We start from the raw sequence: 26156 nt of genomic DNA, 5'->3' as shown, positions 1-26156 counted from the left end.
TTTGGCACACTTCCCAAGTAATACGCTCAGTTTTCCACCTGGTATCTAGTCAGTGAGCCATTGCTGATGCTGTGTCTGTACAGTTGTCACTTCTAAAGATACACATGGAAGCAATGTGTCCATGCATCCTCTCGCATCCTTTAAATTATTCATAGGTTTGGAGTATCGGGTTTTGCCTCCAAGAGACATAGAGCCTCACAAATCACACTGTTTAGTGCAAGTGATGGGCTTATCTACTAGGCTTCCTGTCGGTTACACTGGAGAAAGAAAATGCATGCAACTTGGAACAAAGCCTTTCTTTGTTCTTAGCCTTCATGCTCAGTGGCACATCGTGCGAGGTTCCCCTGGCCTGGCCTATGTTGGAGCTGTCCCTGCCTGCCCACTTACACTATCCAAGCTCATGGGAGCTCGGGCCAGTGCTTCTCAACTTAGCTATTACAGAGGCAGTTCCTCTGCTTCTAATAAGTGTCTCCCAGGTCCCAATTCCCTGCCATGATCTTAAAGCCAGGAAACACAAGAGGGAAGGGCAGCCCAGCCACCTGGTATGTCCCCTTCACTCAGGGCCCATCTCTGCTAATGTCAGATGCATCACAGCATGGAACCAACTGAAAACAGGACTCATATTGCAGTTGATGCCAAAGAAAAGCAAAGCTCTGCTTACCCCTAAACAGAAACTCATTTATGAAAGGAAAATCCAAACTCCTCGTTCAAAATTGCCTCATGGTGACTTTTTAGAAGCAGAGAATCAAAATTGTGTACTTAGAACAGTGCCGCAAAGTGGTACTTGGTGGGGGAAGGAAAAGCTTGTTCAATAACGTAGATTTTCTAAAAACAGGCTTTGTCTTGGAAGCCTGACGGTTTACAGATAAATCTCTCCTCAGCCCTGCCAAGATAATTGGACTAAAGGGCACGGATGTTAACAGGTTTTGTTTTCTATTCAACTACTAACTAGCTGTGTTGTGGTAATCTGCATTACGCTCATTATTTAAGAATCTGGAATATGGCAGGTGATATTCCTCCTGGAGAAGCTTTGTGGGAGGCTGCAGGGGAAGTCAGCAGGGTCAGGGCAAGATGCATTTTTCTTAGCAGGATGGGCTTTCCGAGAATATGCAGGAGCTCCTGGACTTCCGTTGGCGGGCCTGGTGGTGTAGAGAAGAAGGGGCAGGCTCTTGAATAAGACACTTGTCCTTGCTGCTTTTGTCCTGCTTTTCCTGAATGTATTGCCCACCTAGATTTTTCATCTGTTTTTTAACAAGGTTCATGATAAAAAGTGAGAACTAGTATTTCACAGGTCAGGTAACCCTGCCTTACTGTGAGATTAGTTTTCTTTTAACATAATTTGGTGGATGGTTTGCAATCTTCAAATACCAGAAGGTCTTGCATTGCCATGGATTTCTTGATGCAACTAACCCATGTTGTCAAGGCAACCCACTTCATGTTTTCTCCACTCTAGAAAACCATTTCCAATGTTGCAAACCTTAACTCATAATCATCTCTTATAATACACAGGGTCAAACACACCCTCTGTATGCGCAAGCTACGACTATTTTTTATAAGCTATCGTGTCATTACAGTAGAAGAATTTGGCTTGAGGATAATGTGTGTATTAAAGCGTTAAAGTTAAAATAATCCCACAGCATTTATGTCCTATCTCTGCATTTCCAGGAGATGTGAGGGTGTTTGCTGCAAGCAGTCACATTTTTGAAGCTCCGGGAACAATGTTGACGCATTCTGACTAATTTCTATGTAAATTGATTGCAATCAACAGCTTTTTCATGGTTTGTGAAATTAAATCACTTAAAAGACAAAGTATTTTCCAAGGTTACTATCACCCACCTATTATATATTTTCTCCCTTTTTGAGTCAAGGCCCCGTTTTAAAAGTTCTTCCGTGTAACTGGGATAACTCCACAACTCTCTGAGAAGCTGGGACAGCATCACGTGAGAGCTCAGAGACTGACATCACGGGTGAAAGTGTCCCTCAGATATCTGGACTGCTTGCGTGGTTGACTTAAAAGAAAATCCCAATGAAAGGATAGTAAGGATCATTGGATCCGGTTAAAATTCTTTCTGAGGTATAAAAATTTAAAGACTTCATTTTTAGCCTCACCTTGGCAATTCAACTCACCGTCTACATTTAAGTCACAGAGTGATCAGAAGTGGTTCTTAATCCCTCATCCACTACTGCTGGCCTGGCTCTCTAGTTAGTTTTCCAAACATTTATAAGGCTTCTTGCCCCTTACATTTTTGTTGGAAAGCTGATTGCATACAAGGTAGCCGTGTTTCATTTCATGATTCCCAAAAGTTTCAGAACACAAATATGTGGCTTTAAATGAAGTTTCTATATGGGTCTCAATGGCTTGGAGCATCTTCACGTTGCACGTTTATTAGATAAGACATACTTCAGCCCCTTTCAGCTGCCATTCTTATTTGAACGAGCTAAAGAATTTTATCCATATAAAATAGTATAAATTATCATATCCACTCTTGAAGAATTGGCATTATTTTCTTTCCATTATTGTGATTTGACAGGTGAGGCATTCAAACGTCAATCTACAAAGCCTTTTAGGTTACCTAGCTCAGCCCTCTTCTGTTATATCCTTCACAAATTAGTAGCACAAAGGGTTTGAGCCTGCTTGCAGAGATACATGCCCAAAGGTAGAGCCAGTGGTTAAGGAAGGAGGTTGTAGGAAAAAGAAGTGAGTAAAGTAAAACCATAAGGCAAACATAAGGGGGATGCGCACCATGGGTCCTGTATGCTAGTCACGTGGGACAGTAATTTGCTTCCAAAAGTATTAGCAGTCAAAGCAGAGACAGAAATGTGGTGAATTAAATAATGTATAAGATATAAATGTAAATATTTTAGCAAATACATAGATTATCAGATTACTGAGATCCTAGGGAAATTTTCTTCTTGGGTTACCATTAACTAAGTTTGGTAAAGGTATATGTTTTTTACCTAAATGCAGTATATTAATGGCCACAATAATCAGCCTGAATTTCCTGGTTGCGTATTGGTGCCAGGTGCTGTGCTGCATGCTTTGCTGTATACCCAACCTCATTTCACCCTCCCGAAAATCATGACATCAGTGTTCTTATCATAGCATCACAAGTGAGAAAACTCAGGCTCCGAGAGGTTAAATAAACTAAGGTCTCCGTTTTTACCTGGTGGAGCTGGGTTTCTGTCTTACATCAGTGTTCCGTCCAAGTCAGGGGTTTTAAGCATCATCCTCCACTGCCCTCTGTGGTTCAAAGTAGGGAGTGAGATGTCTGCCTGGATTGTTAGGAAATGCCTCCCAGGGAGGGACGGACTTGAAATTGGTTATGAGTGGTGACTAGATGCCTCCCAGTGAGATATTAAGAGTTGAGGACAGTCTATGCAAGAAAATAATACATTTAAATGCACACAGGATGCATAATTCTCAAACTGAAGATAGCTGGCTTTGCCAGAAAGTAAGATAACCATAGGCAGGTTTCTCAACTTCCCATCCTCCTCTGCAATGGAAGTAATAATAGGATGCCCATTACAGAGAAGTTTTGGGAATTAAATTAACAATGCAAAACTATTAATACTATAGTTAAGACAGATATTAGATGAAGCTAAACAGGAAGCAAGTGCCAGGGTGGGGTGCCGGGGCGGCTCAGTCTCGAACCTCTGCCTCTTGGCTTCAGCTCTGTTGTGATCTTGGGGTTGTGGGATCAAGCCCTGTGTCGGCCTCCGTACTCAGTGGGGAGTCGGTTAGAGGTTGTCTCTCCCTCCGTCTGCCCCTCCCCCTGTGCCTGTTCTCTCTCAGATAAATTTAAAAAAAAAAATCTTGGAAAGCAAGTGCCAGGTTATATCAAATGCTTTGCAAAAGAATTTCAACTTTACTGAGAAGGACATGGGAAGACAGTAAGAGTACTAAATAATGAATTAGTATCTTTGTACTTTTGAAAAATCACTCTGCAGCGATGTATGGAGAATGAATTGCCCTTGTGGGTGAGCCAAGCACAGCATGCAATCTAGAAAACAATATGGATTCAATTAAAGCAGTAGCTGAGAGGACGGACAGGAAGGCACTTGATGGGATTTGGTTACTGAGCTACCAGAGCTGAGCTGAGAGATGAGGTGTAGGAAATAGTCCATGATGCCTCTCAGCTTTCTGCCCTGAGCGATTGGATGAAGGGCTTCATTATTAACTGGGGAAGAATATACATAGAGATGAGCAAATCCGGGGAAACAACATAAGAAGTCCAGTAAGGACACATGAGCTTGAGATGCCTATGAACCAGCCAAGTAGAGGAGTGAGTCTGAGAGTAACTGAATCTAGACTCAGAAAGAAATGTGGGTAGAAGTCATCAGATGTCCCTGGTAGTAGAAGCCTCAGGCTCAGATGAATCATTGAGGGGTGCGAAGGTGTGATGAGAATGTGGATGAACATGGAGCCTCGGGGACCAAGAGGTAGGGGCAAGTGGGTAAGAGGAGCCAGCGGAGAAGGCTGACCAGCAGCAGCCAGAAAGGGGCACCAGACCAGCGAAGAGGGACGCTCTGGAAACCAAAGGCTTAAGTTGAAAGAGTCAGGTAGTGGCAGGTGCTGCAGACAAGACTCAGAGTAAACATAAAATTAGGAGGTCACCAGTAGTGTCGGCAAGACCCAAAAACGTCAGTGGAGCAACACTTTCCCACAGCTGGGTTTCAGAGGATTGAAGAATCTATAGAAGGTGAGAAAGAGTCGACATTCAGGGAAAGATAGACCAGGCGTTCTGAAATGTTGCCTGTGAAGCAGTAAGCAAGTCAAGTGGCCTTTGGTGAAGCAGAGAACCAAAGAACGTGGTTTTTTGTTTTGTTTTTGTTTTTGTTTACTGGAAATCAACATATAAGAGTTCTTAAAAATCAAGAAGATAAACAACCAATAGGAAAAAATATGGGGAAAAGCAACGCAAAATGAAATGCAAATGCTCAGGAAATATACACACACACTTTTCCATCTTAAAAGCAATCCAAAATATGAACACTTAAACAGCCTGGTATCAATTTTATCCTCTTAAATTGGCATTTAAAACATGCTCATAGTGAGATAATCTTCGTAGAGGACAAATTTGACAGTACCAGAAGTCTTAAATATGTCATACAATGTCTCCTTTAGGTTTTATTTCTAAAAATTTACCTCAATGAGGTGATCATGGATGTGCACAATATTTTGCTACGCAAATTCTTGGCACAGTCTTAGCTGTAACAGTGAACAAATAAATGTAAAACCTAAAACAATAATACTTCCAGAAGAAGCCATAGGAGAAAATCTGTATGACTTTGGGATAGGCAAAAGTATTTAGAGGTTAAACCAAAGACAATCAAAATTTCTAATAGTGAGCTGGTGGCAGAGACTTCGGCTGAACTATGTGATAGCATATATGCAGCCATTATAAGTGGAATTCAGTGACATTCATGATATAGCGTTACATTTAAGAAACTGTTTTCATTAAGTATGTTAGTATAATGTCTCTTTTGTATTTAAAAATAAAACTTATTCAGCATTGTACTGAAGATTTTAGCCGGGGTAATAAAGCAAGGGGAAAAAAATCAAATTAGAAGCAACATAGTTGAGCTGTATTTGTTCACAAATGACGTGATTATCTACCTAGAAAATCAGATGGACTCTCTGAAAAGCTATTTGACTACTAAGTGAATTTAACGAGATTAACCAGGGTATATAAGATCAATACATAAAAATCAAATCTATTTCTATATACTAATAACAAGCTTTTACATTAGAATTTTTTTAAAAAAAAACACATCATTTGCAAGAGCACTAAAATTATTAAACACCTCAGGATAAATCTGACAAAAGAAGCACAAGATCTGTACATTAAAACCAACACAACATTGCCAAGAGAAATTAAAGACCTATGTAAATAGAGACATCTCATATATTCATAGATTGGGAGGCTCAGTATTGTGGTCAGTCCTCTCCCACTCCAAACTGAGTTATAGATTTAACACAACCTCAATTAAAAAAAAAAAAAAATCCCAGCAGGCTTTAAAAAAATAAGCTGTCAAACTAAATATAAAATTCACATAGAAATGCAAAGGAGCTAGAATAGCCAAGTGATTTTTTTTAAAAGACAAATCTGAAGGAATAACTTAAGTATCTAACTTAAAGACATATAATAAAGCAACAAGAATTAAGGCAGTGTAGTCATATTCATCAAGACCAATAAATCAATGAACCAGAGTAGAGTCCAGAAACAGACCACACATCTATACTCAAACAATCCTTTTGACAAGGATGCAAAAGCAATTCAATAGGGAGAGGATGGCCTTTTTAAGAAATTTAAAAAATAAATTATGATCCACATCTCCCTCTATATTTAAAATTAACTCAACCTTTAACCTATAACTGTGAAACCTAAAACAATAACATTCTAGAAGAAAACATAGAAGCAAACCTTTTGGTGAGGATATGACACTAAAAAAAAAAAAAAAAAAATCCGTAAGTGAACAAATTGCTATCATGGATTTTGTCAAAATTAAAAACATCTATTATTCTAAAGTCACTATTATGATAATGAAATGTCAAGCCACCTTTTGGGAATATTTCAAATCATACATCTGATAAAGGACTTGTGTTTCCCTCATATAAAGATCTCTGAAATCTCAACAGTAAAAAAAAAAAAAAAAAAATCCAGCAACCCAACAAATGAAAATGGACATTTCAATAGACACTTCATCAAAAAAAGTTACACAGATGGCAAATGAAAATATAAAAGATGTTCAATATCATTAGTCATTAGAGGAATGCAAATTAAACCCCACAGTGGGGCCCCTACACAGCTATTAGAAAGGCTAAAACTCCACAGACTGATCACACCAAACGTTGGGAAGGCTGTGGAGGAACTGGAACCCTCACACACTGCTGGAGGAAATATAAGGTGGCGTAACCACTTCGGGAAGAAGTCTGGCAGTATTTTAAACAGTTAGACGTGTGCCTGTGATATAATTAGCTATTTTACCCCCAGGTATTCATCTGATAGAAATAAAAATGTATGTTCTTACACAGGCTTGTACACGACAGTTCACTCAGTAGTCCCCGACCGGGATACCGCACCAATGCTCATCCAGTGAACAAATGAACACATTGCAGTAGAGCCCGACAGTGGAACACTAGCAGCAGTGAAAGGAAGGGATGTTGATACATGACCCGATATGCGTGCATCTCGAAAGAATTCAGCTGAATGGAAAATGCCAGACAAAAAGCCCACGTGTTGTTATAATTCCATTTCTATAAAACCCCAGAGAATGCATTCTAATCTGTGACAAAATGACAAAAATGCGTATCACTGCTTGCCTGGAAAAGGTGCAGCGGGGGGGCTGGGCGGGAGGGATTATAAAAGGATAAGAGGAAACTTTGAGGAGTGATAGTTATATTCACATATTTCACCGATAGTCCTAGTCCTTGTATATTTACATCACCTGCGGTGAGGGTCTCGCAGGTGTACGCATCAAAAACCATCAGCTTTTACACTTTAAGTGCGTGCAGCGTGCATGTCAGTTCTGTATCAATAAATGCGGTTGCTTTCTAAAATTGTGTAAATAGAAACCTGGGGCTTGGTGGCTTATGGTTGCTCATTCTTGCTTCTCCCAAATAATAATAGGATTAAAGCCTTCCCATTACCGCTCTACTAGATACCCGAGGCTGACCGCCCCCCTCCCTATATGTGCAAATATTCTAGAACACTGTAAAAGGGAGTGTCTGTACCCGCTCCAGAGAGGGGAGAAGCTCTGTGGCACAGAAGGGGACACTCCTTTTTGGTGGCCAGTAGGTCAATCAATGGGTGGAGGCGAATCCTGTCCTCCGGGGCTCCAGCATGGGTACGTTTTCCCTCTTCCCTCCATCCTCTGACCTCTTCTTAGCACCAGCAGAAAGCTGCCTCTGCACTTTCCTAATTATCAGTCACTCCCCCTATCTCTTCACCTCCATTGTGCTGGGGCTTCGAAGAAATAAAAATATATGAGAATTCAATCTCCATGTTAAGATAGTCTGAATGCTTACATTCTCACATATTTCACGTGCACATAAAGAAGAAAAGATGGAAGATACACCCTGAAGACATTACTGATGATTTTACGTGATTTTCTTGTCTGGGTTCTGTAAGTTTTCTATAATGAACGTGCAGGTGATAAAAGCAATGAGCTACTGTAAGAGAAGAAGTGGGAGAGACAGGCCAGCAAGTTAGCTTGGTGGAAGGGCCAAGGGGCCTCCGAGAGAGAGAGAGAGAGAGAGAGAGAGAGAAATTAAAAATAAATGAAAAGATACAATCAGAGGATCAGGTGTCGCGGGGAATGACCAGTTTGGACCGCAAAGGGACATTTTGTCCTCTTAGATAAGAGGAAAGGAAGTAAGAAGGGTGTGATGCAGTTATAAATACGGCTTCGTCTAGAGACAGGAAGTGAAGGGAGTTTACCCACGAGAGGATCGATGTCCTCCCAAGTGGAAGCTATATTTAGTAAGCCCCACTGTTGAGACCTCAGCTGTCACCCCCCTCCCCCGGAACCCGGAGGGAAAAACTAGTAGCAGAGACTACCAGCCAGTCACCGCCTCCCTACTTTATCCTCCATACAGCTATTAGGGTGGCATTTTAGACCCCGGGTAGCCCTAGACCCTAAACACCTTCCTACCTTGCTCCTTGGAGATTGCTTAAACTTGGCCCCCACCACCAGTCCCCGGCCGGGGACCCCCCACACGGTGCACCTGCTCTCCTCAAGCACCTGGAGCGCCTCTTCCTTCCTACAGACCCTGTCCACACAGGCCGTCCCACTTCTGTTCATATAAATCTGATCTCACAGATCGGTCACTTTGTGGGTTTTGTCCCCAGATTCACCTACGTCACCACTTGGTGAGTTCAGCAGCAGGACAGTGGTCCCATAGGGGGCCTGAGGCCTCCACCTTCTCTCAGCTACTCCCCAACAAACTCCACCCCTCCTTCTCCCCATGTCCTCTGAAGGTACAAACTCTCCCTGGTGTCCCACTCAGAGATCAGCCCACATTTGGGTCCCCGGAGCCTTGCTTGTCACTCCGATTCGGCATCAAGAACTTTCTTTTGAACAAATTCCATGAAGGAAACCGGAGAAGAACACTTTCTCCTTTTCCCCACACATCAATCTGTGTCCATCTCGGGTTCCATGTTCCCGGGCTTTGGGTTGAGACTCAAGGCTCTTCGGCATCCAGTCCTGCCCGCCCTTCCCACCTCACTCTTGCTCATGCTCTGAGTCTCTGCAGTTTTCTCAGACAAATCTCTATCCCACAGAACCCTGCAAATTTTTACATAACCCGAGGTTCACTGAACCTCCCCTCTTTGCCCCTTTTGTCATGCTCAGCTCAAGTACTGGAAGCATTTTATGATCTTTCATAGAAAGAGGATGTTTAAAAAAAAGAAGGAAGGAAGGAACGAAGGAAGGAACGAAGGAACGAAGGAAGGAACGAAGGAAGGAAGGAAAGATGTTTAAATGGGAATATTTTTTTATTTTTTTTAAATGGGAATATTAAACATTCCTCTTCAATTTCAATGTGGGTAGCTAAACCTCACCTCTTGCTTTTTGTAAGAACAAATTAGTAGAATAATAATAGATTGGCTTACCATTTGATTGCTATCCCTTTGCAGGGATTCAATGGCATTAGAGAAATCGACAACTGAATCTGCTGTGGGAAAAGGTGTATCAGAATTTGAATGCCTGGGAGTGGAGGACATGGAGAAAGAGGCAAGGCCAACCCGTTGTTACGAGCCTTCTGAAGAGACTGGGGGGTGGTAGGGAATGACAGGCTATTAAATAAGAACTTTTCCATAAGAATCCCTCTCATATTCACTTTGCACTCTTAAGCTCTAGGAAGAAAAATGGCATCTGTTCTAGAATGTGAACAAGTATCACTTGTGTCAAAAGGAATTCTACAGAGAGAGCAACCAGACATAAGGGGTCCTCGCTCGGAACAGATTTCTTGGCAAGGGCTCCTGGAGGTCCGGAACAGATTGTTTTTCGCGTCCTCTGAGCTGACATAAAATGCTCGGCTACCCAAAAGCTGTCCTTGGTCGAAAGCAACTTCTTCTTAAATGGAAGGACACAAGGTTTGGGGATGGTGGGATGGGACACAGTTGCCTTTCTTGGAGGGCGAAATATGGGGACACAGTCGAACATTCCCATGGAAACAAGAACTCCACATTGACTCCCAGCACCAGCACTAGGCTGAGGGAATCAGCATTTGAGGCGTGGAGTCCACTGGAAGTGCTGCAAATGAGGAAACTGGCCAGTCGGGGTAGTTTTCCAAACCTGTCACATCCCCCAAACCTAAGTTTCATTTCTTGCCTGCGGAGATTATACGTACCTCCCGCCCTTCCCTGGCCCAGAGCTTCCTTGTTTTATTAAGAAGCGGATGTGTTATTCTTACATCAATGAAGGGGGGGGCAGGGGGTCATAATCGGGAAAGCGGCTCAGACCTCTCTGAGAATCCAATGGAAAGCACGAACCTCTCCCCAGAAAAAGTAAATGCAACATTTTACCTGCAGTTTAGAGAATTTCTCTACCCCTGGAAGCTCCAAAGAGCTCCACGGTTTAATAAAAAGGCTCCAGTCTTAGGACAAAGCTCTTAGCAAAGGGTCAGTCTCTGTAGTGGCAAAACAAGCTTAAAGGCAACACAGTGAGCCAACTCATTATGCTTGATGTCAAAGTGATGATGAAATGGATTTTATTTGTATCACCTTTGTGTTGTCATATCTAAAATATGAATCACTAGTTAGAGAGATGAAGGCGCCATTGTCTGCTATTTAAGCCGGAGTAGAATATATGTTTATCAGATTTATTTCAAATGTTTACGTGAGAGCAGAAAACCACCACCACCAACACGAAAAACTCACCCCGGTCACGTGACACCCAGTGTTCAAATGTGACACTACTATTAAAGCAGGATGGAAATAGGATGAAGATTTTTTTTGGGGGGGGGGGTGGAGGGAGTCCTAAAAATAAGTATTGACAACGAGCTGTCAGTGGCATTGACATTGCACAATAGAGACTCCACGGAGAAACCTCTTTTTCTCTGCTGCCACCCAGAGGAATCTTTCAGAAAAATAACCACACACATTCACGCACGCACACGCACACATCAGACAGTGGGAGAGGCCTAGAAGCGTCGATGAAGTCAAAGTCCGAAGGGCAGTTATACGGGGCCCTGCTCCAATACACAAGCTGCCCGATTCTGACACTAACGTGAACGGCAGGAAAGCGGGAATTTGGGTTATCCTGTTCCCTCACCCCTGGAAAACATCTGGTAAGTGGTGATGCTTCAGGAATTAGCTCCTGAATGAAAAAAAAAAAAAAATCCACTTGGAAAACAAACAAACTTACCGTATTCCCCGGGGCCAATCAGTTCAGTCCTCCAGGCCTCAGTGTCTCCAGGGAGAAAATGAGGGGTTAAAATCCGGTGTTCTCGAAGGTCTCCCGGTGGCCCAGGCTCTGCGGCTCTGCACGTGTACGGCACGTGCCTCCTCCCGCCTGCACGGCTGGGGTCCTTCCAGGGACAAGGAGCCGGCAGTGGCCAACGTGGGCCCCCACGAACTGCGGGGACTCCCCGAGGAGGAAAGAAGGGAGGCCCTCGTGGGAGAAAGAGGCACGAGGAGTGTGTGATTCTGGGGAGGGCTCCTTTCTTCTGGGGAAGGACCTCCGAGACGCAGCGGCAATTCCAGGAGGCCGAGGCCAGGCCTTAGACGTGCAGAGGAGGAGGAAAATGCCATGTCACGGGAGGTGATGCCGTCCCTCCCTCTGTTGCTTTCGTGAAGTGACAGCCCGTAGTGAAACCACCCCCCTGGACACGGCGCCCTAGACCCTAGATCTCCTGCCAGCTGTGAGAGATCTCTCATATCATCTCTCCCAGGTATCTCTCCCAGATATCATCCCTCCCAGAGATCTCTTCCAGAACATACGGTGTATTGTTCACCGTGAACTTCAGGAGGAGACAGACAGCAGAGTGTTGGTGGAATATTTTAAAATAAATTGTGTTGAAGCGCACCTGTTGAGTCTGTAAGCAATTGGTGTTCTTATGAGACACTACCGATCAACCCAGACGTGGCTGAGGTTTTTTGGGGGAGAGGAGTGATGGTAGGGAAGTGGAAATCTTTTCGGCCTGGTGAAAAAAAGATTAGAAATCACAGCATCTCTCTAAAATGTTTCCCTAAACGTTGCTTTTGTCAGAGAAGCAATCCTCAGACTTCTGCACACCTAAGAATCAGTTGGAATGATTAAGAACGCAGATACCTAAGGCCCCCCACATGGATCTGGGACCGAGCCTCAGAATTTGCAGTTTTTTTTAACTGTTTCCAGAGCAATCCCCAGGCAGAGGTGGAGCCCGCCTCCCTCCGCACACACTGGCTGGCGACTTTTCTTTCCGGCCCGTCGTCTTCGCCGTGTGTGATATCGTTGCACCCTCTAGTGGATGATCATACCCAGCAATTTTTTTTTTCTTACCCTACAAATATCTTGCTCAAAACTTGGGAGAGGTCTTGTCTCTCCTGGACTCCTTGAAAGGAAGCAACGGGAGATCAGCGAAAGGTTTATGAGAAAAAAACGCTGGCTCTCACATCCAATCCACGTGTACGTGGGCCTGCATTTAACGTGTAAGGAATATGCACACGTTGTATGGAAAGAGGACCTTTTAACCCTCGTAAGTTTGACTGAATGGGATACAGCAAATATGCTTCACACAAATATTTTAGTAACTTTGGATTTACAAGTTTCCAGACTCCTGAGACCTGTAATTTTGATGTTGTCACAAACCAGTTTTCTACAAGTGCCTTCCAACGCCCAGCACAGCAAGTTGGGTGTTGCCGATTGCTCCCTCCGAGCATCTTTTGGTGCTCGGTGGCCCTTGAGACCCCTTGAGTCACCCCTAAGGGCCAGAGCTCTTCTCAAGGTTCAGAAAATACTGGCTCTCTATTTTTTACCTCCTGGCTTCTATCTGCAGAACCTGGGTTACTGATGCTAGTACTTCAAGGACCACAAACCCAGTCGCCCGGGGCACCGAGCGGGTAACCTAAGTGAGTCAAGCGAGCAGGGCGTAAAGCAAAGAGAGCGGTGGGGATGCAGCAAACTGGGTTTGTTCCATTTCGAGGAATTTGAAAACTAGTCACATTTTTGCTACTTTTTGCCCACGATGGGCCTGAGAGCCTTATGGATCTTTGTCTCATAAACCAGTTAGGGACCCCTGGCCTGCTTGAGGGTTTACTAAAGGCTCGTGAGGTGTGTGTGTTATCGTGAGCGATTGTAACAAATACCGTGTACAAGAGGCAGTACCATCCTCCCAGTTTTGCCCACGAGGAAACTGGAGCTTAAGGAGGTAGTTTACTTGCCTGCCCCCCTTCGGTGGACACTTCCTGCTGGTGGCTCTAACCCAGGTTGGCCAAACCCCAAAGTCTGTGTTCTCGGTGACTTCATTCCAAAGCCTCTCCAAGCATGTGGCTTCTTCCCAGTTGGACCTGACAGTCACTCTGTGCTCCCCAACTCCCTCCTGGGGCCCCCCGGTCCGACCCCAGCCCTCCTCACCACCACCACCCCCGTCCCAGGTTCTCTCTATGTGTTCATTTGGCCTCTGATTCTCCCAGTGTCTTTGCATTCAGACAACCTCCCATCTGGTCTCGGCACCAGCATGCTTCCTGCTGTTACAACTGTCGCTGTAAACCACTGCGGCCAGCACGCGACATAACTTATTTCTGCTACCGCTGCTGTGAGAAGCGCACCTTCTCCTGGAGCTATAGGTGATATTCAGTGTTACTTAGATTTTTGGTCTAAGTCGGATTTGCCCTGATAGGACACCTCTACTTTTCTACTCAACTGGGCTATTTCCAAGTACTACTGAGTATATGGTAAAGTTAAAGTTCCATTCTATCAGTTGGCCTCGAAAACTCCATTGTTTTTAAAAGCCAATGTTAAGAGTCCTCGAACACAGAAACCCAAGGTAATTACCTTTGGAGGAGAATAAGCTATTTCTTTCACCTACCCATTCGCAGGTGACTTCTTCAGTTGTGCAATCATGAAGAGAGAATAGCAGGCCTGGGGCGTGTTTCTGGAGGTTTCCTATGTTCTTTCCTCAGGAAACACATAATGATAATCCACACACCCATATTAACGCTTTCCATTTACTGGAGATGCTGGAGTCACTTCAACCTCTTATGAAAACTGTCACCCAGAACAGTATTTCTTTGGGAAGTCTTAGCATAACATCTTGAACTGAATTTCCAGACAAAAAGAATGAAAACTTACCGAGGCATACATCGCAACCTGGGATATATTTTTCTTTCAATCCTAACAGAAAAGCAGTTATCATTGTGCAGCCTTTTGAACGATTCGACTGACGTTATGCAGAGTAAATTATCCACTTGCCCTTCTTTGTACAAATAGGTACCAAAAACAGACTGTATTTCCCTGCTATGCGATTCCTTATTCAGAGAAAAAAAAAAAAAAAAAAAACCTGTTTGTACTGGGAAAATAGTTGGGGATGGGTGGCTTTGACTGCCTTAATTCTGTATGAACAAATCCCAGCTCAGCCTTTCTTCATCCTTGGGTGATGTTGTCAATGTGATGCATGAATCTAGAAGGTAAAGACAATTGAAGTTTGATTGGATATGGCGCTGCAATTTCCAAGTTATGATAGCCCCTAACATTTATTGAATTCTTGCTAAGGACACAATACTGCTCTGCACTTAATACGCATTACCTCCCTTCAACTTGACCTTGCAAAGTAGCTAGTGCCCTTATCACGATTTACAGGAAAGGAGATGGAAGGGCAGTGAATTAAAATAACTCACCCAAGATCACCCAACCCTTAGTGGCAGAGTCAGAATTTGAACCCAGAGCCCTCGTTTTTTTTAACAAGTACACCGTGACTCGCAGACCCAGTATGTTGTGAGAGTCCGTAGCTCGCTCCTCGGCGCTCGATTCAGCCAGGCCCGGGTGTGCAGACTGGGAACCAGCTCCCTAGAGGATTCTGGGACACAGCCAGGTCTGAAAACTACTTCTCATTATAAAAGACTCCTAGAACGGATAATTTTTCTTTTTATTCCAGCCCACGTTCAGGTAATGTCCAGCGTTCAGTAACTCGAAATGCGGAGGAAGACAGACTTCGTGGTGGCCAGATGGAGCCACTGATTTCAGGTTCCCAGGTGTTCCGGGAAAAGGTCTAAACCATTTCTCAAAAACAAATACTGCCAATTACTCGCAGTATTATCTTAACCTAACTTGGGTCCCCATGACTGTTTTCCCCCAACCCTACATCAGCACGTGCTCGGACGATCCCAAGATGGTAGTCGTTAATCTCATATTTGCATTTCGATTGGAGTTTTGGGGGGTTCATCTGGACACGCGGCCCATTCCTCACTACTTGTGCTTGCAAATTTTTTTTGGATATAGGTCCTAATCGCTCTTGCAGGACAAGACCATCTCCTCTTGTCCTGTCCTCAAGAGACACAGAGGAGCGACATTCAACCGGAGGGAGGTATAAAATTCTCCTTCACAAAAAAAAAAAAAAAAAAAAATCTCTCTCGCATTGGACCATGCATGAGAGATGTTAAAGAGTCAGTATCTGTGGACCCAGAGTGGAAGAGACAACTATGGGGGCAAACAAAGACAATTTCCGGAGATTATAGTGGCCACACAGAATATTTATGGATATAATGTTTAAGTTTGGGCGCCCAGGGAGGAAGCCAGGGGAGCCGTGTAATTTGTGGTTCTGTTGAGGGATCAGTTGGAGTCTTGTACACTTTCTGACTTGTGTCCGATAACGAGCACCTTACCTTGACCAGGTCCCCACCCTCCGCATCTCAACCTGGCTGTGGTGTTTTCCCATCTACCACCAGGTTTGTAGTCAATAGCACTGAAAGCCTGAGTAGGGTCCAGTCTTCTTCCAGGGTTCTTTAGTCCATTTTGGAGACAGAAATGACTTACCAAGGCATATCCGTGAACTTGAGGGTTCATTAAGGTCTCAAGAGTCATGCCTCCTGAACGTAAAGAGTCTGTTGTCTGGTTTTCTCCTCCAGCATTTGATTTATAAGTAAGAAAATTAGATTTTAATATATTGTCACGTACCTAAACACTAATCTGAAAACTGAAATACAGAATGAAATAGTTTCTTAAGTGACTAATGAGCCAACACGGAGTTATTCTATTTCATTTCAAACAAATTCACTGATGTTGTGAAATCTTTCCATCACAGCCAGGTAACCAAACCGGTTTGGTAATTTTCCTTCCCTAGACCACTACTTAGTTTATGGCAAGGAGTGGCAGGCGCTACTTCTAGCATTGACTCCATCGAGGTCACCATACAGCTCTGCCAAGTGCCATCAGTCAGGTGGTTCTCAGACTCCACCTTGCGGCCGACTCACCTGAGGGTTAGTGAAAACACACAGTGTAGGCCCCCAACTCTGGACTCTGATTCAGAAACTCTGGGGGTGGGGCCCCAGATGTTGCATTCCTAGATGTTAAAAGCTCAAATCAGGCATAATAAGATTTTTAAGAGTTCATTCAAGCAAAACTCAGTCTGAGTCAGGCAGTGCAAAGCCAGGAATGGTGGGGAGAGTGGTGGGGAGCTCCTTATCCACAGGCCCCGGGGGAGGGGCGCATGCAGACAAAGTGCAGAAGCAAAGGAAGGTAATCATGGATTTGATGGGCCGAAGCTCAAAGTCGAGTTGGCTCTTTGTGATTGGTTATCCTTGGGTTTCCATTTCTGAACCTTTTGGCATTTATAGGCTCCGATTTTGGTTAGCTTAGGTAGGCTGCCCTGGCATTAGAGCCACTGGGTCCTGGGCCCAGGGTCCTCCTTGCTTAGTTTGGCACGAACAGGCCTCAAGCTGATGCTGATGCTTCTGGGGAACACTTTTTAAGAACCAGAAAACAGATTCTTAAGTACAGAGAAGAGATTCACGGCCGGGCGCGTGGGCAGCTGGGGAGTGGGGCCTACAGGCCTTCAATTAGGGGAAGACCAAGTCACAGGGGTCAAAGGTGCAGCACAGGGAATAGGGTCAAGGGCATCCCAACAGAGTTGGGTGGAGACAGGTGGTAGCTACGCTCGTGTGAGCACAGGGTGACTACAGACCTGTCGAACCAGCGAGCTGCACGCCTGGAACCGTGCAACGTGGTGTGCCAGCTAGTCCTCCACCAGCCCACAGGGAGCCAGCGCCCCCCACCCCGGGCCCTGCAGGGACTCCACCCCCTGGTGCCTCTGCAGGGTCCGCTTGCTCTCCCCCCCCCCCCCCCCAGGAGAGCTCACCGAAGGGTGCGGGTAACGAGCTTCCCCGACGTCATCCTCACCCACGTGCAGCAGGACTCTACAGTATGACCAGCAGGTTCGGGAAACGTCGGTGCTCGGGGGCGGAGGGGCAGGGGGCGCCCGCGGAGGTGCTGCTGCGCTGACCCGCCTCGCTGACCCCAGCCCGCGCTCGGCTCTTGTGCCAAGCAGCTGCAGGCAAAGACCTTGAGAAGCGTCCCTTTGGGACGCTGCTCCTTAACGCCTTTGCTGCCTTCTTCGGTGGGCAGCTGGGACTGGGACGGGAAGGAATGCCACTGAAAGCCCTTAAACCCTGAACCCGCACCGGCTGGTCTCGCAGCGAGCAGCGGGGGGGGGGGCCCGGGAGCAGCCGCGGGCGGGGGCGGGGGCGGGGGCGGGGCGGAGACCGGGGTCCACGCCGGCGTCCCGGGGTGCGGGGGGTCGCTGAGGCCTTGAACGCCGCGGGCAGCGGCGGGGGCGGGGGCGGCCTCGAGGGCCGTGGAGGCGGGTGCGCGGGGTGCCTCGGCCCGGCGGGGAGCGGCGCCGCCCAGCACCCCCACCGCCGGCTTCCGCCTCGGCTTCGGAGCAGTGAGCAGCCCCGGGTCCCCTCGGGGCGGGGGCGGGGGCCGGGGCGGGGGCGGGTGCCCCGAGGGCAGGCCCCGCACCCCGCAGGGGCCGCTGCGAACCTGGGTCTGTGCCCTGCCCGCGGGGCCCGCCCCCTGCGGGGTCACCCGGTCACCCGCACCCGCACCTGAGCGCCCCCTGCAGGGCCACCCGCACCGCACCCATCGCCCCTCTGAGCGCCGCGGGCCCTCGGCTCCCTGCACCCCTGCACCGAGGCGCGGCGGGAGCAGCCCCAGCTCCTGCGGCCTCCGCGTCCGGCGCCCCGGACACCCCGCGGGCGCCCTCTGCCGGCTGTGTCGGGAGGGACACCCCGCAGGCCGCCGACCGCACCCCGGGAGCCGCGAGCGCCGCGTGCACGGCTGGCCCGGCGGGCAGGGCTGCGGGCTCCGCTCCGACGGCGGGGCTGGGACGGTGGTCGGGACGCGGAGGCCGGGGCCGGAGGAGGCCGGGGTCGGAGGAGGCCGGGGCGGGAGGAGGCCGGGGTCGGAGGATGCCGGGGCGGGAGGAGGCCGGGGCGGGAGGAGGCCGGGGTCGGAGGAGGCCGGGGCGGGAGGAGGCCGGGGCGGGAGGAGGCCGGGGCGGGAGGAGGCCGGGGCGGGAGGAGGCCGGGGTCGGAGGAGGCCGGGGCCGGGAGGAGGCCGGGGCGGGAGGAGGTCGGGGCGGGAGGAGGCCGGGGTCGGAGGAGGCCGGGGCGGGAGGAGGCCGGGGCCGGAGGAGGCCGGGGCGGGAGGAGGCCGGGGTCGGAGGAGGCCGGGGCCGGAGGAGGCCGGGGCCGGAGGAGGCCGGGGCCGGGAGGAGGCCGGGGGCGGGAGGAGGCCGGGGCGGGAGGAGGCCGGGGCCGGAGGAGGCCGGGGCGGGAGGAGGCCGGGGCGGGAGGAGGCCGGGGCCGGAGGAGGCCGGGGCGGGAGGAGGCCGGGGTCGGAGGAGGCCGGGGTCGGAGGAGGCCGGGGCGGGAGGAGGCCGGGGTCGGAGGAGGCCGGGGCCGGAGGAGGCCGGGGCCGGGAGGAGGCCGGGGCCGGGAGGAGGCCGGGGCGGGAGGAGGCCGGGGCGGGAGGAGGCCGGGGTCGGAGGAGGCCGGGCGGGAGGCGGTGAGGACACGAAGCTGGCCTCGACCCGGAGGCGGCCAGGCCCTGCCCCCCCCCCCCGCCCCGCCCCCGCGGGGGAGCAGGACCGTCCCGGGCCCTTCCCAGTCCTTCCCCTTGAGCCGCTGCGGGCCGGGAGGGTCATCTGGGCCCGCCGTCCGCAGCCGCAGGGGCCTGGCGAGCCCGGTGGCCCCAGGGTCAGCCCTGCCCGGAGGCCCACGAGCCTGAAGAACGCGTCTCGGCCGCTCCTCCAGGTGCTCGGCCCTAAGGACACGGTCCCCGCGGCTGTGGCCCGGCGGTCACACAAGCGCCTGCGACGGGGTGTGGCTCTTCGGTCCTGAAGGTCCTTCCACCCACCTGGACCCTGCGGGGCTTTGGGCGTGCGAAGCCGCGTTTGTGCACCGCCCTGCGCTTACGGGCCCTTTGGATGCGAGGGGCCGCAGACCCGTCCCCGGGCCCCAGAAGGCTGTCGCGGGTGACAATATTCCGTCCTTCGGCAGGCAGGTTATTCAGGTTCCCGTGACAAAATCAGTGACGTGACCACAAAACACGATGGATGACAAAAGGGAGTCTTAACAATCGGCCCTTCACGGATAGGCGTGGACTAGTGCTGGAGGCCAAGGTTGAGCAATTAAAAAGTAGATCTGACTTTCCTGCAGCTGCCGTACCAAGATCTCTCCATTTTTTTATTTGGAATAATACATAAAATACGATTTAAGGGAAATCAAAGTACAAGATGAGGTGTGAATTTGTGATGGGCTCCGACACCGTCGCCAGGAGAGCTGTTGACGAGTAGCCAGCAGGAGGGGATGGATGGTGTTTGGAAAGGAGACATTTATTTCTCCTGAAGTGTTCCCAGAACTTTCTGGAGCATCAGGGTCGGCGTCAGGTACGGTGCTTTCTCACAAATGAACCCGTAGGCCCCTAATCCGCAGACTGCAGGGAAGTCGGGAAGATCCCCGTGTCCTCTTACCGGGAAGTGCGGGTGAGGCCGAGGCCAAGGCCGCAGGCGGGGCCCCAGGGACGCGCTGCTCACCGGGCTGAGGTCCCTGCGCTTCTCGAGACCTGTCCCTGAGGCTGCGGGATGGCTGGTGGGACCCCGGCCATTAACTACGGATTCCAGGTGACGAAGAAGAGAAAATGAAGGAAGGGAAGACGGGGCCGTTCCTGTGTCAGGAGCGCAAAAGCCGGGCCCCGGTAGAGGCCGGGCCGTGTCGCTGGTGGGATCCAGGCCTTGCCCCCCTGCCAGGCCAGGCGGAAAGCGGAGTCTGTCGGTAAAGGAAGGGGGAAGAAGGTGTCCTCGCCCCAAACCCCTCGGTCACAGCCTCTGCCACAGTCTGCGTCTTGGGGAGATGACGCAAGTGGCCCAGAGGACTTAAGCAGCTTCACCCGTGTCCCAAAGCCGGTGGCGGAGCGTTGACACGGGCTCTCCGGCCTCGGCCTGCTGGTCGGGGAATCCCGGGCGGGGACGGGGACGAGGGGAAAGCAGTAGGGCCCTCTGGAGTGCCGAGGATTTTGCTCTAGCAGGAGCGTGATAAGTAAAGAATGGGGAAGTCCTGGATTCTCGGAGGTTTGGCTTCTCTACTAAGATCACAGGGATCTGATGTTCCCTTAGAAATAGTGCACAGAAAACTAACGCAGAAGTGAAGTGACACCGCAGCGGCCGAGGCGTCGATCCCCGCCGGCCTGTCTCTCCGGAGTAGGCAGTGGACACATCCCCCTACACACCCTCAGTCGCTGCTGTGAGACTGTGGGCCCCTTCTCCCCAGAGGAGCAGCCCTCGACTTCCTGAGGCGTACGGCGAGGGACGGTGACTTCGACAGTGGTGGCAGCTAGTAAACCAAGCCTGTGCTTGAAGGGACGGGTTTTTCCCATTGCCCGGATGATAGTGTGTTCTTTAGGGCAAGGGCTGTGAGCGGATGTGGACTTGCCCTCCCCGCTGTCAGGCAGCCCTTCAGACGCCCCTTAACGAATACACACTCGGGATGCGGCCCAGGCTCCGCTTACATACCCACCCACGAGGAGATTACTCATTACTGCTTATGAGGCAGTACCACGAGGGACGTGCAGGGATGCGGGGGGGGCGGGGGGGGCAGGGGGTGAGCGTCTGCCAAAGGACCCTGCCCGGCGTCCCTTGTTTTCATTTTAACATATATTGAAGTCGTATAGAACTCTAGGGGTTATGATTCCGTATCTTTCCCACCGCAGAGACTTACTGGAATGTTGTGTCATCTTAAAATGTGGGTATTTTATGCTTGTCCCCCGTTCGCGGCCTATGTCTGGGCTCTAAACGGGGAGCAGGGGTCCCTACCTGGAAATCCCATGTCGTGTGACTCATTTCTGATTGCAGTGGGAGAAACTACAGATGACCACGAGCGAAAGGAGGAAAATATTCTGCTCTGTCACCTTCCACGTCATCGCCATCACCTGCGTGGTGTGGTCTTTGTACGTTTTAATAGACCGGACGGCGGAGGAAATCAAGCAGGGCAACGACAACGGTAGGAGCACGGGTCTTTTCTCTTTCCTCCTCTTGGGTGCTCCCAGGCCCCCGGAGCTGGGTGGGGAGCTGCTTCCCCGGGAGGCCTTCACGGGGGATACGGCCGTGTAGGCCCCTCCGGTGGTGACCGGAATCCTCTGCCAGCTATCTGGGGTCCCCGGCCGGGCCGCACGATGTAGCAAGTCCCCGAAGCCCTTGGAAGGGCCAGACCTAGAGATGCCACACGTCACCCCGGCTTTCCAGGAGCCGATGAAGGAGTGTGTGCAGCCAGATGTGAAAAGGCACACGAACAGCTGGGAAGTGGAGAGGTTTTGTCTTTTCATTCAATGCACCGTAGCCGTTGCGCCTTTTAAACCATGATTAAGACGATGCTGTCTTCGAGAACGTGCCGTCGCTGATCAGCTCCGTGTAACGGGTAGAGCAGGTGCGCACGGTGGCCAGAAAGGTCACCGGGCTGTTGGGGAAGGCTGCCCTCGAGCCTGCAGGAAGCCGTTCACGGGTCCTGGGGGGTGCCAACATCCGGGGGGCCTTACTGAGGGCAGCGGGCACGGAGGGCTGGGGGGTCGGCCTGGCTCGTGGCAGTCAGAGCTGCTGGGGGGGTTCCCCTGCGCCCGGCCGGCCTGCACCCGGGGGAGGAGGTGCCGCCCCCAGGGTAGGCCACCGGGGAACCAGCACAGGGGACCTGCAGAGAGGCCACACTGCGTGTTGGCAGGGGCCAAAGGCTCTGTGCGCCTCCCCCAAAAAGAGAAAAGAAGCTGAAAGACAAAGATGACCGGAACTAAGGGGAGGAGGTGAGGGAAAGAAACGAGGAGGAAAAGCAAGTTAATAGGGAAGGTTTTATTATTTCTCCCTTGGTGTGGACGCAGTAACAGCAGGAGGGACGGACAGCTGTACTCACGCTGCCCCCTGGTGACTGCAGTGGGCACCGAGCGCACCCCAGGGTCGCCAGACACCCGGCAGGTGGCTCCTGGGTGGCTGTGGGTGACAGGGTGCAGGGTGAGCCACGGGTGACGGGGCTGCAGGTGAGCCGTGGGTGATGGGCTGCAGGGTGAGCCACAGGTGATGGGCTGCAGGGTGAGCCGCGGGTGATGGGGGTGCAGGGTGAGCTGCAGGTAACGGGGCTCCTGGGTGGCTGTGGGTGACAGGGTGCAGGGTGAGCCACAGGTGACGGGGCTGCAGGTGAGCCGTGGGTGATGGGCTGCAGGGTGAGCCGCGGGTGATGGGGGTGCAGGGTGAGCTGTGGGTGACGGGGCTCCTGGGTGGCTGTGGGTGACGGGCTGCAGGTGACCCGCGGGTGACGGGCTGCAGGGTGAGCTGCGGGTGACGGGGCTGCAGGGTGAGCCGAGGGTGACAGGACTGCAGGGTGAGCCTCGGGTGACGGGGGTGCAGGGTGAGCAAATTCTTGGGCCGCAGGGGGGCGGTCCACAGCTGATCGTCTGCCTTCGTGATCCCAAGTCCTGGGATCGAGTCCCCCATGGGGCTCCTTGCGGGGAGCCTGCCTCTCCCTCTGCCTGTGTCTCTGCCTCTCTCTCTCATGAGTAAATAAATAAAATCTTTAAAAAACAAAGAAAGAAATGCCAATACTTGGCTTCTCCACACCCCAGACCTATGGTCAGAGATTGTGAGGACGCGGCCCAGCAACTTGTGCCTAGGAAGCCAAGAGCGGATCCCTGCGTCCTCTGAGTGTGGGGAACCGTGTGCTCACCTAACATCCTACGCTAACCCGCCCCACCCCCCTCCCATCTGGATTGCATATTCTAATTACCTGGGAGTTTCTACACCCCACGAAGCCCGAGTTTCGTCCCCAGAGGTCTAGATTTAATTATCCCTTATGTCATTCTTTTTGCAGACACGGTAAGAAGCGCTGCCTGCCAGGATGCCTACCCTACACTATTGTAATTGCTCATTTAGTTGTAAGTCTCCTGACACCAGTAGACTGAGGTGAGAGCAGGCTGGGCAGGGTCTGTCTTGCTCACCAGCACACCCCTGGGGCCGAACGCCACGTCGGGGCCCTGGCAAGGGGCCCAGTGGACGTTGCAGAAGGAAGGATGAGGTTGTGAATGCCTCATACCCACACTTCCCTACCTTTTCTCTTTTAGATTTTTTCTTCAAAAGAATTTTTTTTTCCTTTCTCAGTTCTGGGTGGATGCAGGATTTCAGACCAGAGGCCCCCAGTGGATTGTCACTCAGGTCCCTCCATCAGAAGAGTTGGCTTTCCAATATATATGGGTCAGCTTTCTACTGGACACTTTTAAAAAATTATTTTCGCTTTCTTAAAAGCAAGTGAAAATGAGATGACTATCATCTTTGGTGCTCAGAGTGTTCGAAGTAGGAAGCAAGATACTTGTCAGGAAGCAGTGCCCACGGCCGGAGCCGCTTCCCAGGGGGACAGCTCCTAACTCGGGGAATTTCAGATGGAAACGATAGCGACTTCCGCAAAGGGAATGATCTGTACCTCATGTTCCAGCTGTATTCAGAGCCCGATTTCCCAAAGCACATTTATAGGTAGTGGGGGCATCTGCCTGAGTCGGTATTATGTTCATCTCCCTTTGGCATTGGGACCGTGAGTGCTGAGCCTGAATTTACTTTTAAAGTCTGGGGAAAAAAAAAAAAAAAACCTGCTGAATTTAAAAGTCAAAATATTTTAAGTCTGCCTTGAAACCTTCAAAATCATTGGAAGAGGAACAAACCGTCCTCCCTTAACCCAAATTGAGGTTGAATATAAAACAGCAACATTTTTTGAACTGTAATAACAATCCTGGAGGGAAAAAAATCCTTTATGTGTTTTTAATGGTTGTTCTTTTAGATTAAATAAGCCTGCTGCCCCAGACAGTTCTCTCACTTCTCTGCCTGTAGTGGAAAAAAAAAAAAAAATCAGACTCTTGGTGCTTGAAACTTGAACACCCCCAATTACCCATTGCTTACTCTAATTTGGGGGAGCAATGCTCCTCCTGCCTACCTTGACATACTCTAGAAAAATCCTCCAGTATACTATTTGTGTGTTGAAAACAAAACAAAACACAAAAATGGAGGCCAAGAAAACAAATATTTATACTTATTGGAGAGATTATAGGCACAGATTGTTTTTTTTTTAAATTTTTAAGTATAGCTGACGTACAATAGGCTTCAAGCGCACAACGCAGTGATTACACATTATATACATCACAAAACGCTCACCACAGGTAGGGGCAGTGGCCGTCTGTCCATACACAGTCCTCACAGTATTGTGGACGGTAACGCCTGCACTGTACTTCTCATCCCCATGACTTACTCGTGACTGCAAGTTTAGACCTCTCCTCACCTACTTCAACTTTTCCCACCTCCTTTCCTCTGGCAACCAGTCTGTTCTCTGTATTTATGAGTCTATTCCTGTTTTTTTATCTTGTTTTCTTAGATTCTTCATAGAAGTGAAATCGTATGGCAGGTGCACATTTTCACGTTGCCCCAGAACTATTTAAATGCATACACCACAGGGGGACTAGCATAACAAACTGGTTTTTGTTTTTTGTTTTTTCCTCCTGCCTGACTCACTTGTGAGCCTCTAAGTATCTCTAGGGCAGGGAGATACCTGCTTCATTTTTCCGAGAGCATTATAGGGTTGGTAGGGATTCGAGAACTGTTGCTGGCTCTGGCTGACCCCAGCCGATGAGAAGTCTGGTTGTGCCATCCTTGTTAGCTATTATCATCTGCTTCGAGGAGGTGCTACACATCACTTCCCAGCAATCCATATATTGTCCTGTTGAGCACTGTTACTTAAGCATTCCTTTTTATTTTTTTTAAAGATTTTATTTATTTATTCAAGAGAGAAGAGAGAGAGAGAGGCAGAGACACAGGCAGAGGGAGAAGCAGGCTCCATGCAGGGAGCCCGACGTGGGACTCGATCCCGGGTCTCCAGGATCACGCCCTGGGCTGAAGGCAGGCGCTAAACCGCTGTGCCACCCGGGCTGCCCAAGCATTCCTTTTTAGACGTCATTATATGTGCTATTATTGTGAACGGCCCAAACGTGATTGGTGCTGACTTAAGGTACTTGTCAGAAGGCCTGTGTTCTAGTTCCGCCTTGGTCATGGACTAGTTACCTTGAATAAAATAACCACTCTGACACTCAAATTCCTCATTTGTAAAACAAAGCTGGACTGAATACCCGTCACAGGTTCTTTCTGATTCATTTTTCAAAGACACCCTGGACTTGACCTTGCATCAGACAAATTGAATCATTGTGTTTATACAAATACTGTGTGTGTGTATATATATATATTTTTTGTATAATTTATACACATATATTTATATATTTTGCTACATATATTCATATTTGCATATGCTTATGTATCTTTACTTACCACTAAAACAAGGAAAATGTTACAAGTATGTGAAACACTTTTAAAAAATAATTTATGCAACCAGAGAGAAGCAACAAGGAGAAAACCGCCTGCCTAGCCCCACCACGCACACACACCCTTACACAAACACGTTTTATAACTCTGCATGACCTAAGCACCCAGCAAAAATATCCCAACTTACCAATGAGATGCTTTTCCTAAATATAGTCACTGCAGCTGTTAAATGAGACAGGTTCTCCTCTGCCATTTAAAAGGCCTTTTAGAGACAGTCCAGGTGTCTCCAGTTACATGATGGACCACATACTGCACACAGAATACTCTGAGAATTCCACTTTAATAG

General features: G+C 49.3%; 2 protein-coding genes across 4 annotated transcripts in view; one reads left to right on the top strand and one right to left on the bottom strand.

Annotated features, from left to right (window-relative positions):
* MARCHF1 (membrane associated ring-CH-type finger 1) overlaps window positions 1-26156 on the top strand; it is a 794329-nt gene that overhangs the window by 758602 nt on the left and 9571 nt on the right. For 2 of the 3 annotated variants that reach the window (XM_035699269.2, XM_025439444.3), the window contains one exon: window positions 21332-21479. In XM_035699269.2, the coding sequence (XP_035555162.1) occupies window positions 21332-21479 (148 nt within the window). Of the gene's footprint in view, window positions 1-21331; window positions 21480-21721; window positions 25587-26156 lie in introns of those variants that run through there. The other variant, XM_035699270.2, reaches the window with a different exon arrangement.
* The window catches only part of TMA16 (translation machinery associated 16 homolog), a 46572-nt gene continuing 42716 nt past the window's right edge, over window positions 22301-26156 (bottom strand). The window contains exon 8 of the mRNA XM_049094362.1: window positions 22301-26156. The gene's annotated coding sequence lies outside the window, so the exon portion shown is untranslated.

Source organism: Canis lupus, chromosome 15 (genome assembly GCF_003254725.2).
Source record: "Canis lupus dingo isolate Sandy chromosome 15, ASM325472v2, whole genome shotgun sequence".
NCBI classification, from domain to species: Eukaryota; Metazoa; Chordata; class Mammalia; order Carnivora; family Canidae; genus Canis; species Canis lupus.
This window is presented reverse-complemented; position numbering and strand designations above follow the sequence as displayed.